Raw genomic sequence first — 12,941 nt, 5'->3', positions numbered from 1 at the left:
TACAATGTGCCAGAGGCACGGGCAGAATTTACAGGGGATATGTACAAGACAGGGCCACCTGGACCACTGTCAGGAAACAGCACTTTTAGAACTAACACTTTTTAGAAATAGCACTTAGAATGTAAAATATAAAATCACTGTAGCACACAACCAGTAACTACTGGTAACCAGGACCTCACTAGCACCACCTGTACTAGGGAGAAAACAACCACCTAAGTATCACAATACCTGTAGGGGTGTAAGAACATAACACATGATGCAATGAATAACATACATTCAGAGGTGTAAGGAAGGAAGGAAAGCACATGACGCATACAAATACATTCAGAGGTGCAGAGAAGGAAAACACATGATGCATCAACAATACATTCAGAGGTGTAGCAAAAGAACAATTGCGCCAAACTCACATAAGTCACCACCTGTGACTGTCCCTGGGCCAACTGGCCTCTCTAGGGCTAGGACGCCCTGTGTCCAAAGTGTCAGGGGGCCTAAACGTGGCAGCTGCCCACGAAGTGCTGGGCAGCTGTGTGAGACAAGGCTGGGGCCCTAGATACACAGAATGGCCCTCACAAGCCTTTTCCAGACTCTAAGAAATGAATGTGGGCCTCCAGAGCCTCGCTGGGCTCTAAACAAATGGAATGCCCCTGAGCCTCTCTGGGCTCCTCAACACTGGGGCGCCTTGAGCCTCTCAGGGCTCTTTGCCAACAATTGCCGCCTCGTAGGAGCCTCGCAGACTCAAGTAATGACGGGGCCCTTTGGAGCCTCGCTGGGCTCTAGGTCGATGTGGGCACTGACGTTGGAGTCCCGCTCGGGGAACTCTTAAGAACCAACTGCCCCCATCAGTGGAGTCCCCCCCCTTTGGGGGCCTCGAGATTAACAAAGTGCCAACAAGAGCCTCTGCGGCTCTAAAACAATATCCTCGCTCTGGAGGGGAGGGGCGGGCACCGGCAATGTGCCCCGACGCCCCCCTCTCCTCCAAGCAGCATCGGAGCCCCACTCACCGGTTTCTGGCGGGCGCTCCTCGGGTCTCCAGGCCCCTTCTCGTCCTCGGCAGCTGCGGGGCTCTCCCCACACCACGGGGGCCCCGCTGCTGGGCAGAAGGCTTCTCTCTCCTGGCAGAGTGCACCGGATCCCGGGGTCGGCTCCCGGTAGCTTCCGGCTTCCTCCTTCCTGTCCCGGACCGGCAGCCAATCAGGGCGCGGCCCGGGGAATGAGGTCACGGGATATCCCGCAGTCCCGCCCCGCCTGACTTCCTGGTCGCGGCCGGGCGGCAACGGGGACAATCTTAGCAGGCAATGCCGGGTGGGCACCGGCGTCTAAATAATTAAATAAACCGGGGCAATGGCGGGTGGGCACCGGCTTCCACTTAAAACATAAAGCGAGGTGGGCACTCGCTCGGCCAAAAATCGGCAAAAACGGGTCTAATGCCGGGTGGACACCGGCTTTTACCAATAAAGCGCTCCCCAGCGCTACAGCCAAAATAGAGCGCTCTTAAGCGCTAGGAGCAGAAGAAAAGCGCTCCCAGGCACTAGGAGGAATCTGCAAGCGCTTCCAAGCGCCAGGAGGCAATACCAGCACTTCCCAGCGCTACAGGACAGCACAAGCAGGGGGGCAAGGCTGGGCCCAGAGCCAGCTCACTGGATCTCCAGGCAGGGAGACAGTCCAAGTGGCGGTCCTCTGGCCCAGCAGCAGCCCCCTCTGGCAGGATCCTGGAAGAGAACAACTTCTGTGGGGGCACAGCCCCATTTTTATACAGTAAATCCTTTGTCTGTAGGTGCAGGGTGGGGGCAGAACCAGTCGCAGCTGGTTTGTGAGCACCCTTGATGTGCTCATCAGCACACTCTATTCACTGGCAGGGCTAGGGTCGTTAGACGCACCACAGGGGTCGGAGCCAGCATTGTCAGGGGAAAACCCAGCCTCATTCAGGACACAGGTACACTCCTCCCCAGCCATCAGCATGCTAATCTCCCACTCACCACTGGGCAGACCCATCCAGACTTCCTGGAGCCTGGAATGCCAGCCAGCTCCAGCCAATCACACGCCAGCACCTTCACAGCACACACATAGCCATGTCTAGAAGTGGCGCTTCCCTACTAGACACATACAAGCTGCACATACCATCGCGCAGCATTCACTCCCATGAGTTCACACATACCAAACTCGAACCCGCACTCCCCACGCATCAGGAACTACCAGGGACACATACATTCTCCATGCATTCCTATGGGAGGGCAGGCCTAGCTCATCACATGCACTCAAAGTGCGCACGCACTTTCCACTTGGACACAGTGAAAGTGCGCAGAACTCAAAAATCACAATCACCAGGTCACCATTTCAAGCAAAAAGTCTAGGGGTGAACCTGCCATAAGGGCCAAGTCCAACACAACCCCCTTCCAGCCAAAACGCAGGGTAGAACAATCACCACCGGGATGGACTTCCCTGCTTGGGGCGATAGAACACGGACGCGGGCCCGCAACTGCAGGGACACCCTCCTGTTCTACGCCACGGTGAACCCATGGGATTCCTTCTCAACACACTGTCTGGACCAACTGGGCTACCCCACTGGTACTCCCAAGTTGTCCGTGGCCAGGACCAGGCCCTGGGCCACCCAGGTGCCACCGGTCCTTGCCTATTCGCAGAGCGGGGGGTAGTAACCCCTGGCACATAGTAGCCATTCTCCACTCTTCCTGTCTGCAAGACAGGACTAGACTGCCACTGGTTCTCCAGCCTAGGGTCTACAACCTCAGGCGGACCAGGAGTCTCAGGGAAGGCTCTCCTCCCCCTACCTCTTCTTCTAGGGTTCCTCCTCCGAGGGGTACCCTTACAACGCCACTCCAACCCAGGGTTTAACCCCTCAGATTGCACCGGGGTCAGAGGTGGGCTCTCCCACCCTCTTCCAGAGGTCTGCCCTCTCCCAACTGGAGAAGTTCCTCTGGAAGAAGAACCGGTCAGGACACTGGTTACAGTCGTCCTACCCTTCAGGTCAGGCTGATCCTGAACCTGGCCTCCCAACCTCTGGTCTAAAACCTTTGATGGAACAATTGCCTGGCACTCCAGGACTTCTGGGGATTCACACACCATCCCCCTGAGGCTAACAAATGACACATATGTTGTGTGACTGTCTGTCTGGCGCAGATCTCCCGTCCCCTGTCCACCTGACAGTGCGCGGAGATCACCCAGGTCCCCCCAAAAAGATCTAGCCCCACTGGCTAGTCCCTGGTCCACTGGTGCATCCACTGGGAAACTCATCCCCCAATCACTCCTCACGCTAGACTCCTGTACCCTCCCTACCGGAGCGGTACTGCCAGACTCTAGAACCACAGGAGCTCTGGTTACAGACGCTCCAGGTCCTCTACTCACTGGGAGATCTTCCTCAAATGGACTAACAGGACAGCCTAGGTCCCCAACCTGGTGTTCCCTACTGAAACCATCCAAGTCCTGAGGCAGGGCTTCGGGCGTCTGGGGAACCTCGGTCTCCCCCTCACTCCTGCTCCACTGAGCCAGGCAGTGAGCCCCTACACCCTCCTCGCTATCCTGGGACCTAGCTGGGTTTTGAGCCTCTTCCACCACGCTGGGCTGGAAGATACCTGAACCACTACTTTTGGAGTCACTCCCTAATGACTCTAGAGAACCTCTAGCACTTTCCAATCTGTCTGCTTCCTTTGCCAGCTCCCAAGGATCAAAGGTCTCCAACCTCAACAGGTGTTGCCGCAACTCCGGCCAACAACAACTGAGCACCTGCTCCTTGAGAATAAGATCAAACAGCTTGTCAAAATCAGGTCCCGTGGGAACCTCTAACCACTCAATCAGTGCACACTGACAGTCCCCTGCAAACTCCTCCCAAGACTGGTGAGACAGTTTCCTACTGTCCCTGAACTTCAACCTATACTCCTCCTCTGGGGAAACAGGTACCAGACTGTGGGAACTGGGGGTGGGACTTCTTGCACTGGGCTCTATATAGCTGCCACCACTGGACTCAACCGTCCTCGGGGAATCCAGAAAATTAAAACTGCGCGCAGGGGATAGTCTACCCTCCAGAGCTACTTTGCCTCTGGTGGAGGCCCTCTCAGCCTCCTCTATCCTTTCCTGCGCTAAGACCCTCTCGGTCTCTAGCTGTTGCTTTCTAACATCCAGCTGTGCCATAGCCTGGGCATGCTCTAACCTGAGCTTCTCTAAAGCCAGCTGGTGCTCCCTTTCTCTCCTCCTATCCTCCCACTCCTCTGGGAACAGGGAAAGGGATGAGGCGCTGCCTCCTACGCTGGACCCAGCAAGGGACTCCCTATCTTATGGGGTCCTCACTCTCTACTGGCATCCAGGTGCTGTCATCTTCTTCCTCCTCTTCTGAATCTTCAGGGCTCTCCACAGACCCACCACCCTCTTGGTGTGAGGCCCAGGCCCTTTCCTCACTGCGCTCAAGATCCCATTGATCTTCTTGCCATCTGACCAGGCGGTCCCTAAGTTCATACCAGTCTGCCTTATCCGCCCCTATGTCTCTCTCTTCACAGAACCTTCTCAGCTCCCACACACCGTATGTGGTTAGATCATTGAAATCAAACGCAAGCTCCATTCTGGGGGACGTTCTAGTGACAAGATCACACAGGGAACCTAGGGGTCTGACCTAACACAGGAGTACACAATTCACAAAGGTATCAGCAAGCTCTCTACCCCCAGAGAACTCACACTCACGGGTCTAGTGCCACACACCATTCATCCACACACAACCCTCCCCTCGGACTGGTAAGGCAGTTTCTACCACCCCTGATTCCTCAACCTGACCACAAGTGACACAGGTACCGACTCTGGGCGCAGGGCGGGGGACAAATGTACTGACACAATTACACCATGGATACCTTCAGGGGAAGAAAATAATGGAACTTCAAAAAAAAAAAAACCTCAAATGTGGTCATCTAAAATGCAGAGTTTTGTGGTGCAGCCAGCTGCCACTGTGGTACAACGCAAACACAAATCCTTATCCTCTCGCTGCTGCCAATGTTAGAAATGGGATCCCTGGCTGGCCAGGGCGTTCGCCAAAGCCAGTCAGAGACCACCACTCCTAAGTCAGGGCAAGGGAGTTACACGCCAAGATAACCCCTGCTCACCCTCGAGGTAACGTGGCGCGAGCAGCAAGGCTAAACTTGGAGGCGATGTGAGTTAAGTACTTTCCACTGCGACACAGTGAAAGTGCGCAGAACTCAAAAATCACCATCACCAGGTCACCATTTCAAGCAAAAAGTCTAGGGGTGAACCTGCCATAAGGGCCAAGTCCAACAGAGGGGAAGAAGGGAGAGAGGGGGAGAAGGGAGAGAGGGGGGAGAAGGGAGAGAGGGGGGAGAAGGGAGAGAGAGGAGAAGAGAGAGAGGGAGGAGAAGAGAGAGAGGGAGGAGAAGAGAGAGAGGGAGGAGAAGAGAGAGAGGGAGGAGAAGAGAGAGAGAGGGAGGAGAAGAGAGAGAGAGGGAGGAGAAGAGAGAGAGAGAGGGAGGAGAAGAGAGAGAGAGAGGGAGGAGAAGAGAGAGAGAGAGGGAGGAGAAGAGAGAGAGAGGGAGGAGAAGAGAGAGAGGGAGGAGAAGAGAGAGGGAGGAGAAGAGAGAGGGAGGAGAAGAGAGAGGGAGGAGAAGAGAGAAAGAGAGAGCGAGAAAGAGAGAGCGAGAAAGAGAGAGCGAGAAAGAGAGAGCGAGAAAGAGAGAGCGAGAAAGAGAGAGCGAGAAAGAGAGAGCGAGAAAGAGAGAGCGAGAAAGAGAGAGCGAGAGAGACACTCTCTCTTAAGGAAGGAGAAGCCTTGCAGTTGCCGGGACCTCCACACCAACAACATAAACATTTGAGCAGTGGGTGGAGTAATAATAAACTCTAGATAGGGTACGCATGGTAATGTGCAGAGCCACAGTGAGCTAGGAGTGCAATTGAGGAGTCAGACTCCAAGGGGCGAGGGTCGCAAAGGATGACTTAGGGCACGAAAGATAGAGGGTGTGAGCAACACAGATATCCAGTCAGGAGGGGCATATGGGGATGTGAGGGGGAAGCAGTAAACAAGGGAGAGCGCAAGAAAACATATGCACTCCCAGGGTTTGCTATATGCAAATGTAATAAGCATCTAAGACGTTTCTCATCTCAGATGTATCGGGAGAGAGTTCCAGGCAGAAGGCCCAAACAAGGAAAAGGAGCACCCTCCAATCCTTGACTGTATCACTCTCGCACTCTAGTCAATGGCCAGAGCCAGATGAGTGGACCGTAGGCTTCTCGCTGGATTGTAGAAAAGAATATGGGAAGCCAGGTATCCAGGACCAATATTGTGGAGAGACTGACACATCATTACCAATGCTTTAAATAGAATTCTCTTCCTCACTGGGTGCTAGTGCAGAGAGGAAAGAGAACTAGAGATCCTTGCTCTCTTAGGTAATTTCAGTAGGAGACATGCTGCAGTGTTTTGCACCACTTGTAATCAATGGATGGCATATTACGGCACGCTGAGATACAAGGCCATTAGTGTAATCGAGGCGAAACATTATGAGAGCCTGGATAACTGTTTTCCTGGCCGTAAGGGAGAGAAGAAGCGTATTTTTTCAATGGTTTTAATATACCAAAGCACATACGGGTCACTGCGCTAATCTGTGGTAAGAAAGATAGGCACCTGTCAAACCTAACTCCTAGATCCTGGCTTTGTCTGTATGGGACACAGGTGAAATTAAATCATCTGGCCAACAAGAGGACCAGCCAGAGGGTGCAGAGATGCAAAAAAAAGAGAGTTTCGGTTTTGTCAGTATTGCACACTAGCTAATTCTGATGTAGCCAGGCAAAAACTGCTGTACGGCAAGATTTAATAGAGTCAATGCTCAGAACCTCTCCCTCCAAAAAGGAGTAGAGAATCTGTGTGTCATCTGCACAGGACACAATCTTAGCACCTAATAACTCAACAATTAGAGCACGTGGGGTAAGGAAAACATTAAAAGAGCGTAGGGATAAGGGCGGAGCCCTGCGGAACCCCAACAGAGATAGGCCTGTTGCCAGAGGAAAACGGGGGCAGCCAAACCTCCTGTTCTCCGTTATCTAGAAAGGAGGATAGCCAGCTGAGGCCAAGATTCTTCACTCCGATCCATGCTAGACGGTCTAGGAGGACAGAATGAGGAACTGTACTAAAGGTGGCAGACAGATCTAACAAGACAAGCACCGCACTGCACTTGGCATCCAATGCACCTTTAATTTCCTCAGTCACTTCCAGTAAGGCTATCTCGGTGCTTAAGTACTTCCTAAAACCTGACTGACTCAAATGTAGGTTACTCTTCTCCAAGTAACACGAGTGCCGCCTATTCACAGCTTTTTCCAGTATTTTGTAAAATGCGGGAAATGGGCCTGTAATTACAGGGCAGGTTAGGGTCAGTTAAAGGCTTCTTCAGCAGCAGGAGATCACTAGACGATTTTGCCGAGCTTTGCATGTCAGCCAGACACAGATTTAGAATAAGCTACACTGCGCTCTTACTCAAATTTAATAAATCTTGGAGACAGTTTGCCCTTTTGACCCTGATGCCTGTCCTGGGGCCTCTACAATAAGGATACGCAGGCAGTTCCCTGGGCTTGACGTCTTCAAACGTCAACCACGCTCTATCAGTTTCTTCCTAGGCGATACATTCTCAAAATTAACCTAAATTACCTGAAGAAGCCCATGTTTCGGCGAAAAGCGTTGGCTGTTTCAAAAGATGCACATCAAGCGTATTTGAAATAAAGACATACAAAAGACTTCAACAAACGACTACTGATTGTTTATCAAACTGTATACAGCTTGCATCGTGTTGCTTGTTACTAGTGTCTGTTTCCAGTCTCTGGGCACTTCTACCGTGGCCAGTGACTCATTCAATAGCGTGTTCACCAAAGGCTTAATTGCCTAATTGCCTCTGCCGCCAAAACTAGATTATGGACTCAAAAGATGAGAGGGAACTTCCTATTGCGTCAATATCGCCTTTCCATCGGAACAGGAGCTACAAGGTGCTGTCAAGGAGCGAGCAAGGCTTAATTGGAGATACGTAATTTTCTCCTGGAAAAAGATGGCCAGCTTATTACACCATTCACGGGAATGCGGAACTGCTCTATAACAAGCTACTGGGGACATAAAGCATTCTCAAAATGTTCTTAGTTTGCAATTTTGAGCAGGCCACGGTACTTCCTTAGTGCTAGGCAACATGCCTCCTTCTTGCTCGGACTATACTCCTTGCGCCACTCTTCTGCTTTTTTACAACATTTCTTTTCATCTGACAGCTTCAGTAAACCAGGGAGCTGAGGGTCTACTTCTCACTTGTTTTTTAAGCTTAAAAGGGGCCAGTGAATTAACTGATTCGCTGATCCAACAGTTCAGCCTACGAATATCAGCTTCAATATTACAAGTGAACTTGGACGTGGCCATTCTAAGTGAAGCCAGGAGCATAGTTTTATGAATTATATAATAGGCAAAGCTGCTCTAATTGTGGGTATAGAGGAATCATTGCTAGTAGAAACTGGCCAGCTAAATTTAATCAAATTGTGGCCCGTCCAAGGTAGCGGGAGAGGTTCCATATAAACAGCTTTTGAGTAGAAAGCACCAAATCAATTCTGTGCCCTGTTTCATGTGTAAGTTGGGTAAAGAAGTCAATCAAATAAAGGAAGAGGGATATCTCCTGTATACGTATTGAGACATCGTTAGTCAATTCATCCATATGAATGTTAAAATATCCCAAAACAAAAATACTTTATTGCCCAGCAAGAGAGGGCATCACCCAAAGAATCTAGGAATGCTCCTGCCGGGCCAGGGGATCTATAAATAAGAACATCACCCACATGCTGCTGGGGAGTTATGGTGAGGCAGAAGCCTAGAGCTTCCGCACCACTCAGTTCATTGAACTCAAAGACTGAGCGAGTATATTTCTGTTTCTAAGCAATAGCAATGCCTCTGCCCCTCCCAAAAGGGTGGATAAGGCAATTAATGTTATATTCCGGGGAAGGGCCTGGGCCAGCACATGGGAGGAGGACCTAGAAAGTCAGGTCTTAGTCAAATAGAACATCAGGCAGGACATCATGCAATAAGTCAAATATGTTAGTGGCCTGTTTCTGCAAGAACATACATTTAGAAGGGAGGCCACAAAAGCCCTTTTCAATTCATCACCATGCTGAGGGAGTTGTATGGCACACGAGCTATCCTTCATAGCCCATCCACATGAAGAGCAGACAAAGGAAACAATGTCATTGCTAACTTATATCCAGGAATAATAAAACAGGCAGGCCTGCGACGTAAAGCGGTAAGTGCCTCTGAAATACATCGGACACGGTCCCCTGTTTTTACAATGATTTGGGCCTAGTGGCTGGCGCTGGTCGCCAACAGGCACAGAGTGGCTTGGCTTTGGCACGTACGCGCCACGGCTTAACAGTGCCGCTGCTCCACCCGCTTGAAAGTAAGAGTGCACACTAAACCAAAATAGCGCCTCCAACCATGCTGGGGAGAGAGAAAAAAAATATCTGCCCACAGCGTGTGGGCAAAGCATCCAGCAAACACCCTCACTCCTCCTAACCGGTAAAAACAACTTCCATCAACAATTATAAAATAGAAAAGCTAAACAATGTGTTAAAACAGCCTACTTTCACTGCATCAGCAGAAAGACTTGCCTAGGATGGCCATAAAAGAACTCTCCCAAAATACTAAGGTTCATTTGCTAAGTTTAACTCAGAAGGCGATTCCAATCCTTTCCAAAAGAATCATGATTATACCGATACATAGTATAACCAATAATAGGAAGTTAAATGTTGGAAGGTGGAGGGTAGACAATAGGTATTTCTTATAAATTAAATCTTTGTACACATTATTGTACATGGGATTGTATAATGGTTGCTGCTGATGCTCTTAGTTCTTTGCTCCCATCAACGGAATAGGACAGCATTGTTTTTGCTGTCTAGACTGCACCACTTTCCCCCACAAAACTCCAAATGTAAAGGCCCTTTCAGACATCACATCAGAGTAATCATCCATTTTCTTTACCGTTAGCTGTTCTTTACTGGCCTTTCATAACACTACTGCAACATACTGGCATCCACAAAACGGCACATTTAATACTCTAGTGGGCCCTCACCCTTACTTTTGTTAGTGATGTTATCAGACATGAAACACACATCCTAATTTAAATTTGAACCTGCTTATTACAGATCAGGATACAAGTCTATTGTTGGCGATCTGTATGTGTAAGTACTGGCATAATGAAGATAAGATCACTGCAAGTGCATAGGCCCTTAGGTATTCTCTATACTTGTCAAAGGCCCAGATGTCAACTAAAGTCCTATAAGAGAGAAGCAGGGTAAAACAGAAAGCCAAGTATTAGCCTTTCTAGAGAGGGAGTACGATAGTAGGCATTTTCAGGTGTGTTAAGAAAATTGATTTAGACCGCCTCAGAGATCCCCAATACATCCATTCATAATGAAACAACTAAAAATGTTAATAATACAAATGGATTTCAAGCTGTATAAAATAACAATTCATCTTTTTTCTAAACTATTGGTTAAAAAAACTCTTACAAAAGTAAAGATAGAAAAACACACATGTTCATTAGGTGGGCGAGTGATTAATATACCAAATCATGATGCGTAATTATATTAAAGCATTCCGTTAAAGGGAATAAAAAAATGCTTTCTAACACCACTTAGTACCGGGAAGAGATGTAGTACACGGATAAAGGTTGCGGAGACCTAATTCTCAGTTTACAAATAGCAGAATCAACTGGGGATCCTCTCCATCTTGCTAGTTAGGAGTTTAGGGGGAGGTATTCTATCCGAAGAAGCAAGAGAAGACGTTTCATATTGTGTGATATTAGATAGGAGAGATATGGATGCCTTTCCTCAAAACTAGTGTGTGCTGCTAAACTGCTATAAATGTAAATATATCTGCTATATTCTTGGTCATGGATATAATTTAGCTTACCTACTTGAACTTTCAAAAAGTGGAATAGCTGGCCTGGAGATTACGATTCCAGAACAGCCTCATCACATTTGACATACGCAAGTGCAAAAAACAAATTTCTGATTTAAAAAAATAAAAAACGTATTTTTCCTCTAAGTCCTTCTATCAAACTTACATTAAGTAGTGTCCTTAACAGTCAGTCAAATACTTGTGTCTTTAACGAAAGAGCAGGTGCGTGGATGAGCCTATATCCCCAACAGATTACACTTGAAAGTTCTTGGAAATAGGTGCTGCTAAGAACAAGTTCAAGTCTAAGAATCTGTACACGTATAGTTGAACTCAAACTGCAAAATGTCCTTAAAATCTTCCCTTCATGCAAGTTTTAAAAAGACCAGCTAGAGAACGGAGCACATTTCAGAGCATATGTCAAAGATGCAGTAATCTTTGCTCTAGATATTTCTAATATATAATTAAAATGTCTCTTTCCCATTGGGATAATAAAAATGTGCAAGAGCACCTGCATGGCCTAAGGTTTTTTTTCCCCGAAATAGGAAAAGTGCAGCTTGTGGAAGAGAATGATTGAAAAGGTTCCCCCCCACCCCCAAGTAAACAAGTTACAAACCACCACTTTTTTGTAGTCCATGTATCAATTAAACTTGAAACCTTTCTTCTTCATCCTTAAGTCTAGCATTTTAGAGTTTGCAACATTTATCTTTAGAAAGCGACTTTTAGCATAAGTGCATAATTCTTGCAGGTGTCTTTGTAGACGTAAGGGGTTAAATCAAACAAAATACCATCCGCATGTAAAAGGATATGAATTGTATATGAGCCCATCTTTTAAGGGAACTTATTCAAGTAGCGAAATTTCTGCGGGAAATCAGACGTTTATGACCAAGGTTAGACAGGCGTTATTTCTTCTAAATGAAAACTTAGCACATATTACTATTGTTATACTTGGGATGGGATGATTTTTGCTACTAACGCTCCTAGTTCTTTGCTCCCATAAATAAAACATGCCAGCATTGTTTCTGCTGTCTGGGCTGCATCTTTTTTTCTCAATACTCCAAATGAACAAAAAAAGTTAATCACATCGGTGTAATTACCGATTTTTTTTTTTACCATTAACTGTTTTTTGCTGGACTTTCTTAGCACTGCTACAACATACTGGCATCCGCAAAACGGCACATTTGTGTAGAGGCCCCCACTCTTACTTTTCTTGCTGATATCGCCTGATATTAAATGCATACCCAATCTTAAACTTCAGTCTTCTTTTTGCAGATCAGAATACAAGTGTATTATTGGAGATATGTATGTCTAGGGACTGGCATAATAAATGTCAGATTACTGCAGGGCACAGGCCCAGAAATATTCTCTGTACAAAGTCAAAGGCCCAGATGTCAACAATGCTCCTGTAACAGTGGTAGTGTGTCACAGAAACCCAAGCACTAGTCTATAAAGAGAGGCAATACGATAGTAGGCGATGCACCCAAGGATACAAACGGAGATTTAACGAGGGAGGGGGAATCAGTTCCCGGGATCGGGTGCGACTCTCACCTGGTCCTCCTCCGTCACGTCGATAAAAGCTGGGACACTCATGGCGCTGCCACTTCAGGGGCTGCTTAGAAGCACGCCGCCACTGGAAAGAGAGCGAAACGGAAAAGAGAGTGGACCGGCTCTATGGTATTACTTCCGGTTCACAGCTCGAGAGCCTGACTCTGCTGTCATACCATGCACTTTCAATCTAGACAAGGTTTTCACTCGACATAGACAATGGACTAATGATAACGCAGACTCACCCAATAGCGAGTTTACAAAGGCTACGAACCATGTGAACTGCCGTGTAAAATAACGTAAAGGCAAATAATGCTATTTTGTATTTTCCTTTATTTGATGTAATTGCTATAGCACACCTAAAATCAAAATTTTGAACTTTACTATCCAAAAATGTGATGCCGATGTCACAGAACAACTCCAATGAATTCGTTTAGAATGCTAACGGAAACAAAGCAAGAATTTTTAATTGCATCTTGTCTTATAG

General features: G+C 47.9%; 1 protein-coding gene across 2 annotated transcripts in view; it reads right to left on the bottom strand.

The window, feature by feature from the left end:
* The window catches only part of EIF3M (eukaryotic translation initiation factor 3 subunit M), a 165,447-nt gene extending 152,830 nt beyond the window's left edge, over positions 1–12,617 (bottom strand). The window contains exon 1 of one of the 2 annotated variants that reach the window (XM_078680850.1): positions 12,458–12,617. In XM_078680850.1, the coding sequence (XP_078536976.1) occupies positions 12,458–12,499 (42 nt within the window). In that variant the 5' untranslated portion in view covers positions 12,500–12,617. The remainder of the gene's footprint in view (positions 1–12,457) is intronic. The other variant, XM_078680851.1, reaches the window with a different exon arrangement.
* Between the last annotated feature and the right edge of the window lie 324 nt (positions 12,618–12,941).

The sequence above is a fragment of the Lissotriton helveticus genome, chromosome 3_1 (assembly GCF_964261635.1).
Source record: "Lissotriton helveticus chromosome 3_1, aLisHel1.1, whole genome shotgun sequence".
Classification (NCBI taxonomy): Eukaryota; Metazoa; Chordata; class Amphibia; order Caudata; family Salamandridae; genus Lissotriton; species Lissotriton helveticus.
This window is presented reverse-complemented; position numbering and strand designations above follow the sequence as displayed.